This window comes from Pseudophryne corroboree, chromosome 7, assembly GCF_028390025.1.
Source record: "Pseudophryne corroboree isolate aPseCor3 chromosome 7, aPseCor3.hap2, whole genome shotgun sequence".
Classification (NCBI taxonomy): domain Eukaryota; kingdom Metazoa; phylum Chordata; class Amphibia; order Anura; family Myobatrachidae; genus Pseudophryne; species Pseudophryne corroboree.
The window spans coordinates 115,970,936-115,983,593 of NC_086450.1; the positions used below are offsets into that span (position 1 = coordinate 115,970,936).

The window sequence follows — 12,658 nt, forward strand, 5'->3', positions numbered from 1 at the left end:
GTGCTGCCTCTCTGATTAATGCCCTCCTTGCCCGGTCTGTGAGTTTTGGTGGCCGGCCCTCTCTTGGCAGGTTTGTTGTGGTACCATGTTTTTTCCATTTGAAGATGATGGATTTGATGGGGGATCATCACAGATTTGGATATTTTTTTTATAACCCAACCCTAACTTGTACTTCTCAACAAATTTTTATTTATATACATTTTTCTCATTCCACTTCACCAACTTAGCCAATTTTGTGCATATCCATCACATACAATTCAGATAAAAAAAATGTTTTAATTTACAGTTGTAATGTAACAAAATAGGTAAAAAGCCAAGGGGGTACATACTTTAGCAAGGCACTGTATAACTAGATGATGCAAAAGTATCCACAATCTCCACCTGCGGCGCGTGAACAAAAAAAAAAAAGATACTCACCTGCCCAATGCTTGGGTGGTCTCTGCACCTTATGCAGAGACTACCCAAGCATTATGGTCTTCCCTCCATTGGTCTTCCCTCCATCTTCCCACCTGAGAGAGAGCTGTTGGGAGGAGAGGGGGTTGCTGGGAGGCTACGGAACTGCTGGGAGGTGCATGGGCTGCTTGGAGATTAGGAGATGTAGTTCTCTCAGCAGCCAGCTCCAGGGTAGATATCAATGCGCAGGGGAGGGAGGGGGGTGTCACACACACACACACCGGGAGTCTCACACACACAAACGTACACACACATACTTACACACACTCACAGACACTTACAAACACTAACACAACACTATATATGCACCGCTGCAGCAGAAGACCGGATCCCGGCGCTCTAGAAGACACTGCTTGGTAAGGTGAGTAATTATAGACTAATTAAGCTAAATCATACTTACCCACTTTATGACCAGGTCGGCTCAGCAGGGGGCGGGGCAGTGACGTGATGAGCAGTGGGGGGCGGGCCAGAGGCGGAATGGGGCAGGGCAGAGGTGGGGGTGTGGCTGACGGATCGCATCATTTAAGCCATGCCCCCGCAGTGTAATGCCGCTATTACCGGCATTATACTGCAGGGGGCGTGGCTATGATGATGCGATTCAACAAGAATTGCGCCATCGACTGCCCGGACCGCCCACTTTACTCACTAAATGGGCGGCCGGGCAGGGGGGACCCCAGAAATCGGGAGACTTGCCTGCTCTTCCAGGGGGCCGGAAAGGGTCACCCGATTTTCGGAAGCCTCCCAGCTCTTCCGGGAGAGTAGGCAAGTATGAGCTAAATGGAAACTTCCAAATGCTTAATTAGTCCTAAGGGGGGTTCCGCAAGCATGAGAGAGCAAGTCCTGGTGATTATTCCTAAAAAGAAACATTTCAGGAAAAATAAGACTAGCTTTGGAGGTGCGAGAAAAAAGACAGGAGTGATTTCTATAATCACCATGTCCCATTTTCAGTCCTCTAATTGAATTGGAAAACCATACCATCAACTGAATCACCCCCTTAGAGTTCAAAAGTATTTTCTTCCACACAATGTAATGTAGCCTTAACATTCATGCACAGAAGTACCATAGGAACATAGCTGTGGCTGTCCCCCATTCTGAATGGAGCAACTAAACATAGCCATGTCCTGCAGTTACAGTACACCCATATTATGGAACAAAAAGGGGCTTACTCTGTACTGTATGTTGCAATCAACTTCATCTTGCAATGGTTATTTTGTATGTGCACCTAAACGTAGGTGCAACTAAACAAAACTAGATGCACGGCGTCATAAAGCAGAAAGAAACTGTTCCACTGATTTGTGTTTTACAAATGAACCCAGAGACTAATTTAAATATAGTACATTTAACGATGGGAACTGCAAACTGTAACTGGAAAAACAATACACATTTTTGTTTCTGCAGGGAAATATTGAGGTTTGTCAAACACTAACCATTAACCAAAGATGGCATTGCCATTTGTCTGATAGTGGAAAATGCAGTCAGAGAGTGACCCCACTCTGTTATGTGTTCTGTCATTGTAAGAACACACTAGGTAGCAGGGCCAGATCAAGGATCGTGGGTTCCCCTTGGGTAACTAACTAAAATATAATTTTCAATAAGATGTGCTGACAATGCAATTAAAAAGTATACTGTATAAATATGCCAAACACCACAAATGTGTTAAGCAAACTGCAGTACAAAGATGTGTTCTCACAGACTGAATGTCTTCACGCCATACAGTGTGAGAAGCACAGCGTGACTGAAATGATGCGAGACAAGTAGTGTAACTTACTTGCCTTTAAAGTTAGTGTCATAGTCATGTTGTGATGCAGCGAAAATTCATCTACAGTATACCAGAAACACTAGGCTATGACTTCAATCGCAATGGAATTGGTATTACACACATACAGTACATAGGGGGTCATTCCGAGTTGATCGCTAGCTGCCGTTGTTCGTAGCACAGCGATCAGGCTAAAAATCGGCATTTCTACGCATGCGTATGCACCGCAATGCACACGCGCGACGTACGGGTACAAAGGCATTTGTTGTTTTGCACAGATTCTAGCGAAGTTTTCAGTCGCACTGACAGCCGCAAGAAGATTGACAGGAAGGGGGCGTTTCTGGGTGTCAACTGACCGTTTTCAGGGAGTGCTTGCAAAAACGCAGGCGTGGCTGGGCGTTCGCTGGGTGTATGTCGTCAAATCTGGACACGAATAGGCTGAAGTGATCACAAGCGCTGAGTAGGTTCAGAGCTACTCAGAAACTGCACAAACAGTTTTTGCAGAGCTCAGCTGCACATGCGTTTGCACTTCTGCTAAGCTAAAATACACTTCCCAATGGGCGGCGGCATAGCGTTTGCACGGCTGCTAAAACTAGCTAGCGAGCGATCGACTCGGAATGACCCCCATAGTCACAGATGAAGCACAATGGAATGTGGCATGAGTAAAACCCAAGGCTGATGATATTGATGCCCTTTTTACACAGATTCAGAACCAGTCGCACACAGATATACAAGTGCCATAAGCCCTACACATCTGTGTACACTAACAATGTAGTTTTGTTACTTCAATTTGTTTTATCTATGAGGTGTGGCTATTAAATATTGAGACTGTACTTGTAAAAAATAACCCATACTGATTGAGTTAAAAGGGGATGGATTGACCTTGGACTATCCCAAAATGGTTTTGCAAGTATCACCCCTCTCGCACAGATAGTTTGCTGTCACACAGCATTCAAAGAAGTTGTGCTTTCCTTGTGCGTTTTAAAAATGCTTTGTTTAAAAGTAAAGCACTGCATTAACTTAAACTTTGTAGATAAATTTGAACAAAACGCCCACCGAATCTTTTCGTATGCTAACCGAGGCTTATTGGGCAGATTGTGCACGTGTGTTTGAGCGGCACAAAAGATTTTGTGACGGTTGTGAGGATGTCGAAGATGATGAACGTCCCGAAAGGCCTTGCACATCAAAAAAACGAAAGTGTGGAAAACATTTAGAAAATTATTTGAACTGACAATCGACTCAGCATCCGAATGACAGCAGAAATTATAAACATCGACAAAGAAACTGTTAGGCAAGTTTTGCACCAAGATCTAAACATGACAAAAGTTTGTGCTAAGATGGTTCCAATGCTTCTCATTGATAAGAAAATTTAAAGCAAATTTGTACAGACATTTTGGAACAAATTCAATTGGATTTGCATTTTTTTTTTTAGAAAAAGTTATTACCTGTGATGAAACAGTAGAGCCAAAATGCCAGTCCATGCACTGGAAAATACCATCATCACCAAGAAAGCACATCAAAGCAATCAAGGGTATTACTTTGGAAGACTGGGAACCAGATGGCGCAACAGTGAATCAACATTCCTACAAAAATGTTCTAGAAACTTTGCAGGAAAAAATCAGAAGAAAGAGACTAGGGTTGTGGAAATATGGTTTCATCTTTCATTAGGACAACGCACCAGTCCACACAGCTCTCTCTGTGGAGAAGTTTTTGGCAAAGAAACAGATTGCAGTGCTAGAACATCCTCCATACTCGCCAGACCTAGCACAATGTGACTTCTTTCTTTTCCCTAAAGTCTAATCTGTACTGAAGGGAACCCATTTTATATCAATTACTGAGGTAAAGAAGAAAACGACAGAGCAGTTGAGACAGCTGACAGATAATGAGCTACGGCACGGTTTTGAAAAATGGAAAATAAGAATGCAGCGGTGTGTGGATGCAGAAGGGGAGAACATTAAAGGGGAATTGGGTTAAAATGTACTTAATATAATTAAACGTAAATGGTGGCATCAGTCTTGAGATGGTCGGTGCACTTAACCAAACTGGGGATAGATTTGGTTGCTCGATGCTCTCTTCAAGCCAGTCAGAACTTCCCATATATGTGCTCCTCAAAGATAATCTTTTAATTCCAAAGGGTTCCTTAGGTGAGAACACTTAAATCTAAACAAAATTTTCTCGCAAAAAATTATTACGTAGAAACCACCTTATAAATTGAAAAATAAAACCCCTCCCTATAACACACATGGTGCTTCTATAGCTCCCAGATTTTAAGACAGTTCTTCATACTATTTATTTATGCTATAAAATTTGGACTCCCTATTCACCTACATTAACATATTTAGATTAAATTGCTTCCTGTGCTTATTTTGGAGAATTTTGCAGACAAAAGAAAACAAAGGACAGCAGGTACAGATTGGGAAATGTAATACTACACAATTGTCCTAATTAAAAATATCTAGCTAAGCCTAGAACTTCAGCTAATCCCCACGCTCATCCCCCTGGAAATGTTGAGCCTCACCTCTAGCAGAACATCCGCCACGTCATGAAGGCACATCACCAAGGTACCTACTCGTACCATGTTGTTTACATATGAGAATGTAATGAGAGATACTGTTGCAAGATGATGAAGAAACATGATGCAGAAGTCCTAGAAGAGAACAAAAAGTATGTTTACATATACAAAGAGGTCATAATATATACAAACAATTCTATACAGATTTATGGATTACCAGACAGTATATAAATAAAATGAGTAGCCCAGGACTTAAAAAATAAAGTGAACAGGCTCCACTCACTGTCAGTGCAGCTGATTGGATGGCTACTGTGGCTTGTCTAATCAACTGCATTGACAACTATTAGGGTGGCCGGTGTACTTCCATAATTCTTCAGGCTCCTGAACCATGAGCATAGTTTTCACTATCACAGATGTAACCAGTGCTGGAAAGGGGAATAAAGGGCACACCAGGGGAATGTAGAGACAGGGGCCCATGCTTAGGGGTGTGACCAGCTAACACAGAGGTTTGGGTAACCATTAGACAGTGCATGGTCTGGAACTCTCTATAAATATACAGTAAATACGGATAGTGCATGCATGATAATGTACCAGATTAACAGCAGCAGCGCAGTGCAGACAACATAATATAGTGCTGTGCAGTATAATAGATGTCAGAACGGATGGACGGATGGGGGGGAGGTTGCAAGGGGTCGCTCAAACCCCCCCCCCCCCCCCTCAAAAAAGAGAAAAAATGTATTTAAGAGGTGCCAACCAATGTACTGGGTTGTGGGGCGCAGTGCAGGCAGCCAACCAGGCTTACCTAAGGCAGTGTCAGGATGGAGATATTCCCCCTTTTCGGCTGTTCCACCTCCTCCCTCCCAACAACCTTTCTTCGCCTGCTTCCAGGGCCTTCTCCTGCACTGCCCCTACTGTGTGTGGCAATTTACTATGGGCTGACCCCTCCTCTGGGATAAGGACCAGCCCTGCACCTCTCTCACCTCCCACTTCATATGAACCTCTCCTCTTCCCTTTTCCCCTCAGCTCCCCATTTGCCCACAACCCCCTCGCAGCACCCCCCTTCCCCCAGATAGATAGATAGGAAGAGATATCTATAGAAATATAGATATACAGTAAATATATCTATCTCTGTCAGGTAGATGGTGTGGCGGGTAACACCAGCTGCCCCTGAGGGGGCAACATTTAGCAATTTAGGGGAGCCAAAATTAAATTACTGTATATCTTAACCCCAACCTAAAATCATGTGTGTAATGTATAATTCGAGTGCACAGTCAAGAACCTGATCCCTAGTGGATGGGGTGGGCCCTTATGCAGTTTCCCCTGTACCCCTGAGGGCCATTTCAACCTTGGTTGTAACCCAATGAAAAACAAATAAAGATTAGAGCAGTGTTTCCCAAATTGTACATCGCCCCCTTGGTTCCATAAATGTATTCCAGAGCCTCTCACTCACTGAGGCAACTACTCAAAATAAATTATTAAAAAGTTTTTATAGCATATAGTATGGACTTTATTCTCCAATGCAACTCCATAAGTGGCCACAACCATCAGGTTTTAGAAAACAGTACATATGCAGGAGAGAAATACACGTAGTTCTGAGTATATTTGTGCGATTCTAAGTAGGATCTCAGCCATTTGTGTCCTCTGTGAAATGAGCATTGTTGAGTGGAAACGGGATCAGTATGAAATACCTACAATCAAAATCCTGACGGTCAAAATCCCGACAGCAATTTGCCGACGGTCAAAATCCCGACAGCAATTGACCAACGGTCAAAATCCTGACAAGATCAAAATCCCGACATGGACTAAATACCGACATTTAAAATACTGAAAAGGTAAAATACCGACATCTAAAATGTTGACAGGTCAAAAAGCCGACACAAGTTTTTCATTGTTTTTGTATGTAGGTCGACATGGACACAATATAAGTGTACTGCCTCCCCTTGCATGGCTCGCTGCGTTTGCCATGCTTCGGGCACGGTGCCTCGCTGCACTCGGCACACTATTATATCCCCCCTCCCGGTCCACTGGGATGATAAAGTATGAACAAGTCAGTTTCAATTAAAAAATCATGAAAAACACGTCGACTTTTTAACCTGTCGACATTATAAATGTCGGTATTTTGACCTTGTCTGTATTTTAAATGTCGGGATTTTGACCATGTCGGGATTTTGACCTTGTCGGGATTTTGACCGTTGGGATTTTGATTGTCGGTAAATTGACTGCCTCCCGTGGAAACAATTTGTATAAATGCAAAAGACAATCTTAAGAGCGCCATGAGCATGTATGCTTCCTATTCCAAGTCATGTGTCTGATAAAGGGACTGTTGTTTCAGACAGATCTCTTGCACCTACTGTGGGGAAGGTGTAAGCATGCATACATTGCTGAAAACCTATACATATACAAGTATTTTGAACCTACCATTCACCAGGTCACTAGCTACTGTGCAGGGGTTTACTTCCTCACCTTTTCCTTCACCTTCCCATAATTCTTTACCCTATTCCTAGAATCTCCTTCTACTCCTGTCATTGCCACTATTCTTCTCCCTTTCCTCCCATTTCCCCCTATTCATTCTCTTTTTCTTTCCCTCTCCCTCTCTCTCTCATTCTCTCTCCCCAAATCTTTCCATTTCTGCCTACTCATCTCTATGCCTTCTCCCTATACTTCCCACCTCAATCTATTCTTCTCTCTCCCTTCCCCCTATTCTTCCTTCCACTTAACAAGTTTTAGTAGACTTCCAGTTACGGCATGGGAGAGTGAGCAGCTTCTCCCTGCGGCTCCGTTCCCCACGCTGACCCACACGTCTTTTCACCCTTTCAGCCTCACGTACTCACCACTCCCGATCCCCCCGCCGCCCGGACGCGGTGATGGACAAGTTTGTAGCGGTACAAACTTCAATTAAGCAGCCCCCTGCCCCGCAGCAGCAGCGCCAGGAGAAGCGCCGAGGAGACCACAACATGGCGCCGGGCTCGGACAACACCCAGGGGACGCCAGCGGCAAAGAAACCGATCTCAGACCCTGATGGTTCCCCCCCCCCCAGGGATAACGCTTGTACAGATATCTCCTCACTATCTTATGAGGACTTAGTTTCAGCAATACAATCTACTATGTCACCATTGCTTCAGAAAGCAGTCACAGACATCACTGCACAGATGAGTCACCTCTCTAATAGGGTGACAGTGGCGGAGGCACATATAATAGACAATATACATGCTCTACAGAAATCAGTACACACATTAGAACTTGATAACAGGCGTTTATCTGAGAAACTGGACAATATTGAAAATAGAACAAGGAGAAATAACTTAAGGCTTACTGGGTTGTCAGAGACCATAAAGGGACAACAGCTGGATCATTTTGTATATAACACGCTCCCCAAACTGCTCCATATTGAATCAGCTTTTGCAGACGTGGTGATAGAAAGAGTCCATATAATTGGTAACCTGAAACCACAATCACCACAGAGACCAAGAGTGGTGATATTTAAAACCTTGAACTTTTTACATAAACAAGCCATTTGGTCTGCTTCTAGGAAAATTAATCTTCAGTGGGACGGCTGTTCCCTACGCATATTCCAAGATTTTTCGGTTGAACTTTCAAGGGCTAGATGTTCTTTTTCAACAGTGTGCATCACATTGGTCCAAGCAAAACGCGAATTCTATATGATGTTTCCCGCAAGACTTAGAATTTTTACTGATTCTGGATTTCATGACATTACTACTGCTGCTGATGCTGAAGCCTATATGAAAGAAGAGATTGATGGATGTGGCTCTGAGGACATTACAGACTCTTCTTTGGGATGATCGCTGTCCCCATTCCCTCATAGATGTGACATATAAAGAAGTGGTTTGCTGCAGTGCCGGATTAAGGACGGGGGGGTCCCGGGGATACGTACCCCGGGCCCCCCTTTCCAAAAGGGCCCCCTGCCACACCACAGATCGGATCTTTCTTCAATCCGATCTGCGGTGCTGCGCTCACGAGCCCCGGCTCCCCGCTGCCCTGTCCCTCCTCCTCCTTCAGTTCAGCGTGTGGCACACCAATGACGGAGCCGCATGCTTGCTGAGCCGGACAGCAATTGGACAACTGAGCCGTCGCTCAGCTGCGCTGACTACAGCTCTAAGAAGAGTGCTCTAACAGGTGTAGTCAGGGCAGCTGAGCGACGGCTCAGCTGTCCAATTGCTGTCCGGCTCAGCAAGCCTGCGGCTCAGTCATTGGAGCGCCGCACGCTGAACTGAAGGAGGAGGGATTCTTAGCGATATATATATATATATATAGTATGTAGAATGAAGGCGGCACTCAGACAGGCTATGTTAGTGAAGAAAAGTCAGCTTTATTCGACCCCAATAAAGCTGACTTTTCTTCACTAACATAGCCTGTCTGAGTGCCGCCTTCATTCTACATACTCTATGGAGGATTTGTTCCCCTGGGAAGGCACCGCAGCATTATACTCAGTTCCAGACGAGTGCCGGGAGTTTTGCAAGTATATATATATATATATATATATATATATATTATTATTATTATTTTTTTAGTCCATGGGGGCCCCCCTGCTCTTTAGTACCCCAGGCCTCCCGGAGCCTTAATCCGACTCTGGTTTGCTGTTTTCACTACCGTTTTTTTCTTGTTTGCCGTTTCTCATGCCTCAGCCTATCTTGTTTATTAGTTAAGGGTGGCTGCTTTACTAAGTTGCTGCATTAGGGTATTATTGCTAACAAATTCAGAGTTGTTTTTTGTTCCGTACTTGGTGTTTAAACTGATACTTTTTATGACTATCGGAATATAAGTAGTCGTGAGTTTTGATAACGATATTACTGTTCTTATTATAGTGGGTCGGGGTGGGGTGTTGGAACCTTGCCGATCTGCTATTGTTATGTGGGTTTTTACATTCTGCCTGGTGTTTGCACTCAAGGTGGTGCAGATACTAGACTATAACTGGGAGTTCTTGTTTAACTATGGTTTTTCCGCTCATTCTATGTTTGTATGTGTGTCCTCGTCCATTCCCTCCCTCATGTTCCCCCCCCCCCCCCCGTTTCCTGTTCTAGGTGTTTTGCAGTCCGCATCTATGTATCACTCTCTATGCTATTCCAATGTCTCCTAAAATAGGTTCCCTCAATGTTAGGGGTATCCATACGCCGGCTAAACGTAGGAAGTTATTAACGTATCTTAATAAACAGGATGTGGACATCATTTGTCTACAAGAGACGCAACCTAATGCAAAATGAGGTACAAAAATTACAAATGATGCATTGGTGTCTATTAGGTTCTGCTTCTTTGAATACCAAATCTTGTGGAGTAGCAATATTGGCGAAAAAATCTTTAAATGTTCAGGTGTCTTCAACGTATACAGATTGTTACGTTCACTGTACTTGGTACTCCTGAAACTGGGTGGATGAGCCCCAAGTACAGGAACGTGATGCTGCAGTAGGAACAGGAGTTCAGCAGCAACCCCTACAGAACCCTGACTCCGTTGTCTCGCCTACGTGGTCAGTCTATGCCTGCGAGACTATGTTTGCTGGGGCCCACGGCAGCCGCGTTTGAAGGGCGGATTAGGTCTGCCCAACTCCGATGCCCCCCAGTCTTAGTTTGAGACAAGGCGTAAACTGAGACGTGGCGAGAACAAGGGGAACCTCTAACTAAATGGAAACACAGGAGGTAGGGGAAAGCTACTGAAAACTATCACTAAGGTATGTGCGGCGCGGCCGCCAAAACCAACAGTAACAAAAGCATGTGCAGCACGGCCGCCAAGATAAACAGTAACAAAGGCGACGCTGTCCTGACGCCAAACACGACACCTGTCGTATCTCGCCGAGGACAGCGTAAAGCGGAAACCTCCGCAGAAAAAGGTCAAAGTAAACTAAAGCAAACACAAAGAATATAAAACTTCAGCCAAACAGTGCGGCAAAGCTGCTACGCACAAAACACCGGTAAAGGTGCACACTGAAGGAACAGGACCCCAAGGCTGAAGGTTCAGGATCACTGGACCAGAAGGCTGGAACAGATTCCCAGGACCAAGCTCCAGAAACCATGACACAGGACTCGGGAACAGACTGGCTGCAATCTGGAATACTCCGGACACTGGATAAAAACTCAACAGGAACATACAGGTATCCTAACAGAACGTCTATCACCAGCTCAGAACTGCAGAGCTAGATGGGTAATAAGGGAACACGCCCCAATCAGGATGGCTGGAAGCCAGGCACAAGATAATGACCAAAACAGCTGCAGGTGAGAGTAACACAGACAAGAGCCAGATTGCAGTACAGAGACTCACCACATAATGATCAACTATCAGACAGGTGAGGCTAAACACATAGAAACAGGCTGCAATTACACCGACTCACCACCGGCGGCCAACAAGAGTCTTCTAAACAAATACAATGGAAATCATGGCATGCAAACAGAACTACAATACATGAAATTAATAAACAGAATGCAAACAGGAATGAACCACTGCCTGTGGTTCATAACACAGATTGCCACTGTAGATACGTGATTGTGGGTATAACTGTTGTGAGTCGTATATTCACTATATGTAACATATATGCACCTACTCAGTATAAGAAGTCTTTTTTCATTGAATTGATGACGAAATATGTATGATTCCTCTTCCTTAATCGTATGTGGAGATCTTAACTTAATAACATCTCAGTTCATGGACAGATCCCCTGCACCAAAAAATATGGTCCCTTTACCAAAACTAGGTGTGTCTTACCTTGCAAAATCCTTTCATTTGGTAGATATATGGTGGGCTCTCAATCCTACTGAAAAGGAGTTTACCTGCTTATCTTTAACACATAATACGTGGTCTAGAATAGATTATATTCTCATTCCAGAGCCTTTTTTCCCTACCACTGTTTCAGCCTCCATTGAGCCTCCGGTGTTATCTGACCATGGACTGATATGTATTGTTTTAGATTTTAGAAGATCTAGTAATGTTAGACCCCAGTGGAAATTTCCCTTGCATTTATCCCAGTTAACAGCTTTGCGTGATAAACTTTTGTCGGTGTGGAATGCTTATAGCTCCTTGAATGCAGCTGTTGCTGTTTCTAACCATCCAATTTATTGGCAGGCTGCAAAGGCAGTCCTTAGAGGTGAATTGATGTTGTTTATTTCATATACCAAGAAGCAACAAAAGCATACTTACCTTGATTTACAGAGTCAGCTGTCGGACACCTTTCAAATGTATAAATTGTCACCCTCGACTGAAACTAATATTAATTTTCAGAAGGCCAAATTGCTTTATAATGAATTTCTCCAGCTAAATGTAGATAAATATCTGTTTAACGTCAATTCCAAGTTTTACAAATTTGGAAACAAGACAGGAAAATTGCTCACTAATCTTCTGCAGGACCCTAGGCAGCAAATTACGGTGCACCATCTTTTAACGCAAAATGGGCTACTGACAGACACTGATGCCCAAATTGTAGATGTTATGAGAGATTTTTATGAAAATCTTTACTGCCCTCCACAGGTTAACCTGAATGATTCATCTCATACTGCTACTCTGCTACTAAGATATTAGCATGCATAAAACGGGGAATTGATGCTAGGGACGAGAGTATTATACTCCCGTTATATAAATCACTTGTGAGGCCACACCTTGAATACTGTGTACAATTCTGGGCACCTTACTACAAAAAGGATATCCTGGAGCTAGAAAAGGTTCAAAGGCGGGTGACCAAACTAATTAAGGGTATGGAGACGCTGGAATACGAGGAAAGGCTTGCAAGACTAGGCATGTTTACACTGGAAAAGAGGAAATTAAGAGGGGACATGATCAATATTTACAAATATATAAGGGGACAATATACAGATCTTGCGCAGGACCTGTTTTTGGTTAGATCAACACAGAGAACTCGTGGACACTCGCTCAGGTTAGAGGAGAGGAGATTCCGCACAATACGGCGTAAAGGCTTTTTTACAGTAAGGACGATACGTGT

The 12,658-nt window shown here is 43.8% G+C and overlaps 1 protein-coding gene across 4 annotated transcripts in view; it reads right to left on the reverse strand.

Annotated features, from left to right (window-relative positions):
• Window positions 1–12,658, reverse strand: part of CERS6 (ceramide synthase 6) — a 694,449-nt gene that overhangs the window by 123,688 nt on the left and 558,103 nt on the right. For all 4 annotated transcript variants that reach the window (XM_063933582.1, XM_063933580.1, XM_063933579.1 and 1 more), the window contains exon 7: window positions 4,728–4,856. In XM_063933582.1, coding sequence (XP_063789652.1) covers window positions 4,728–4,856 — 129 coding nt within the window. The remainder of the gene's footprint in view (window positions 1–4,727; window positions 4,857–12,658) is intronic.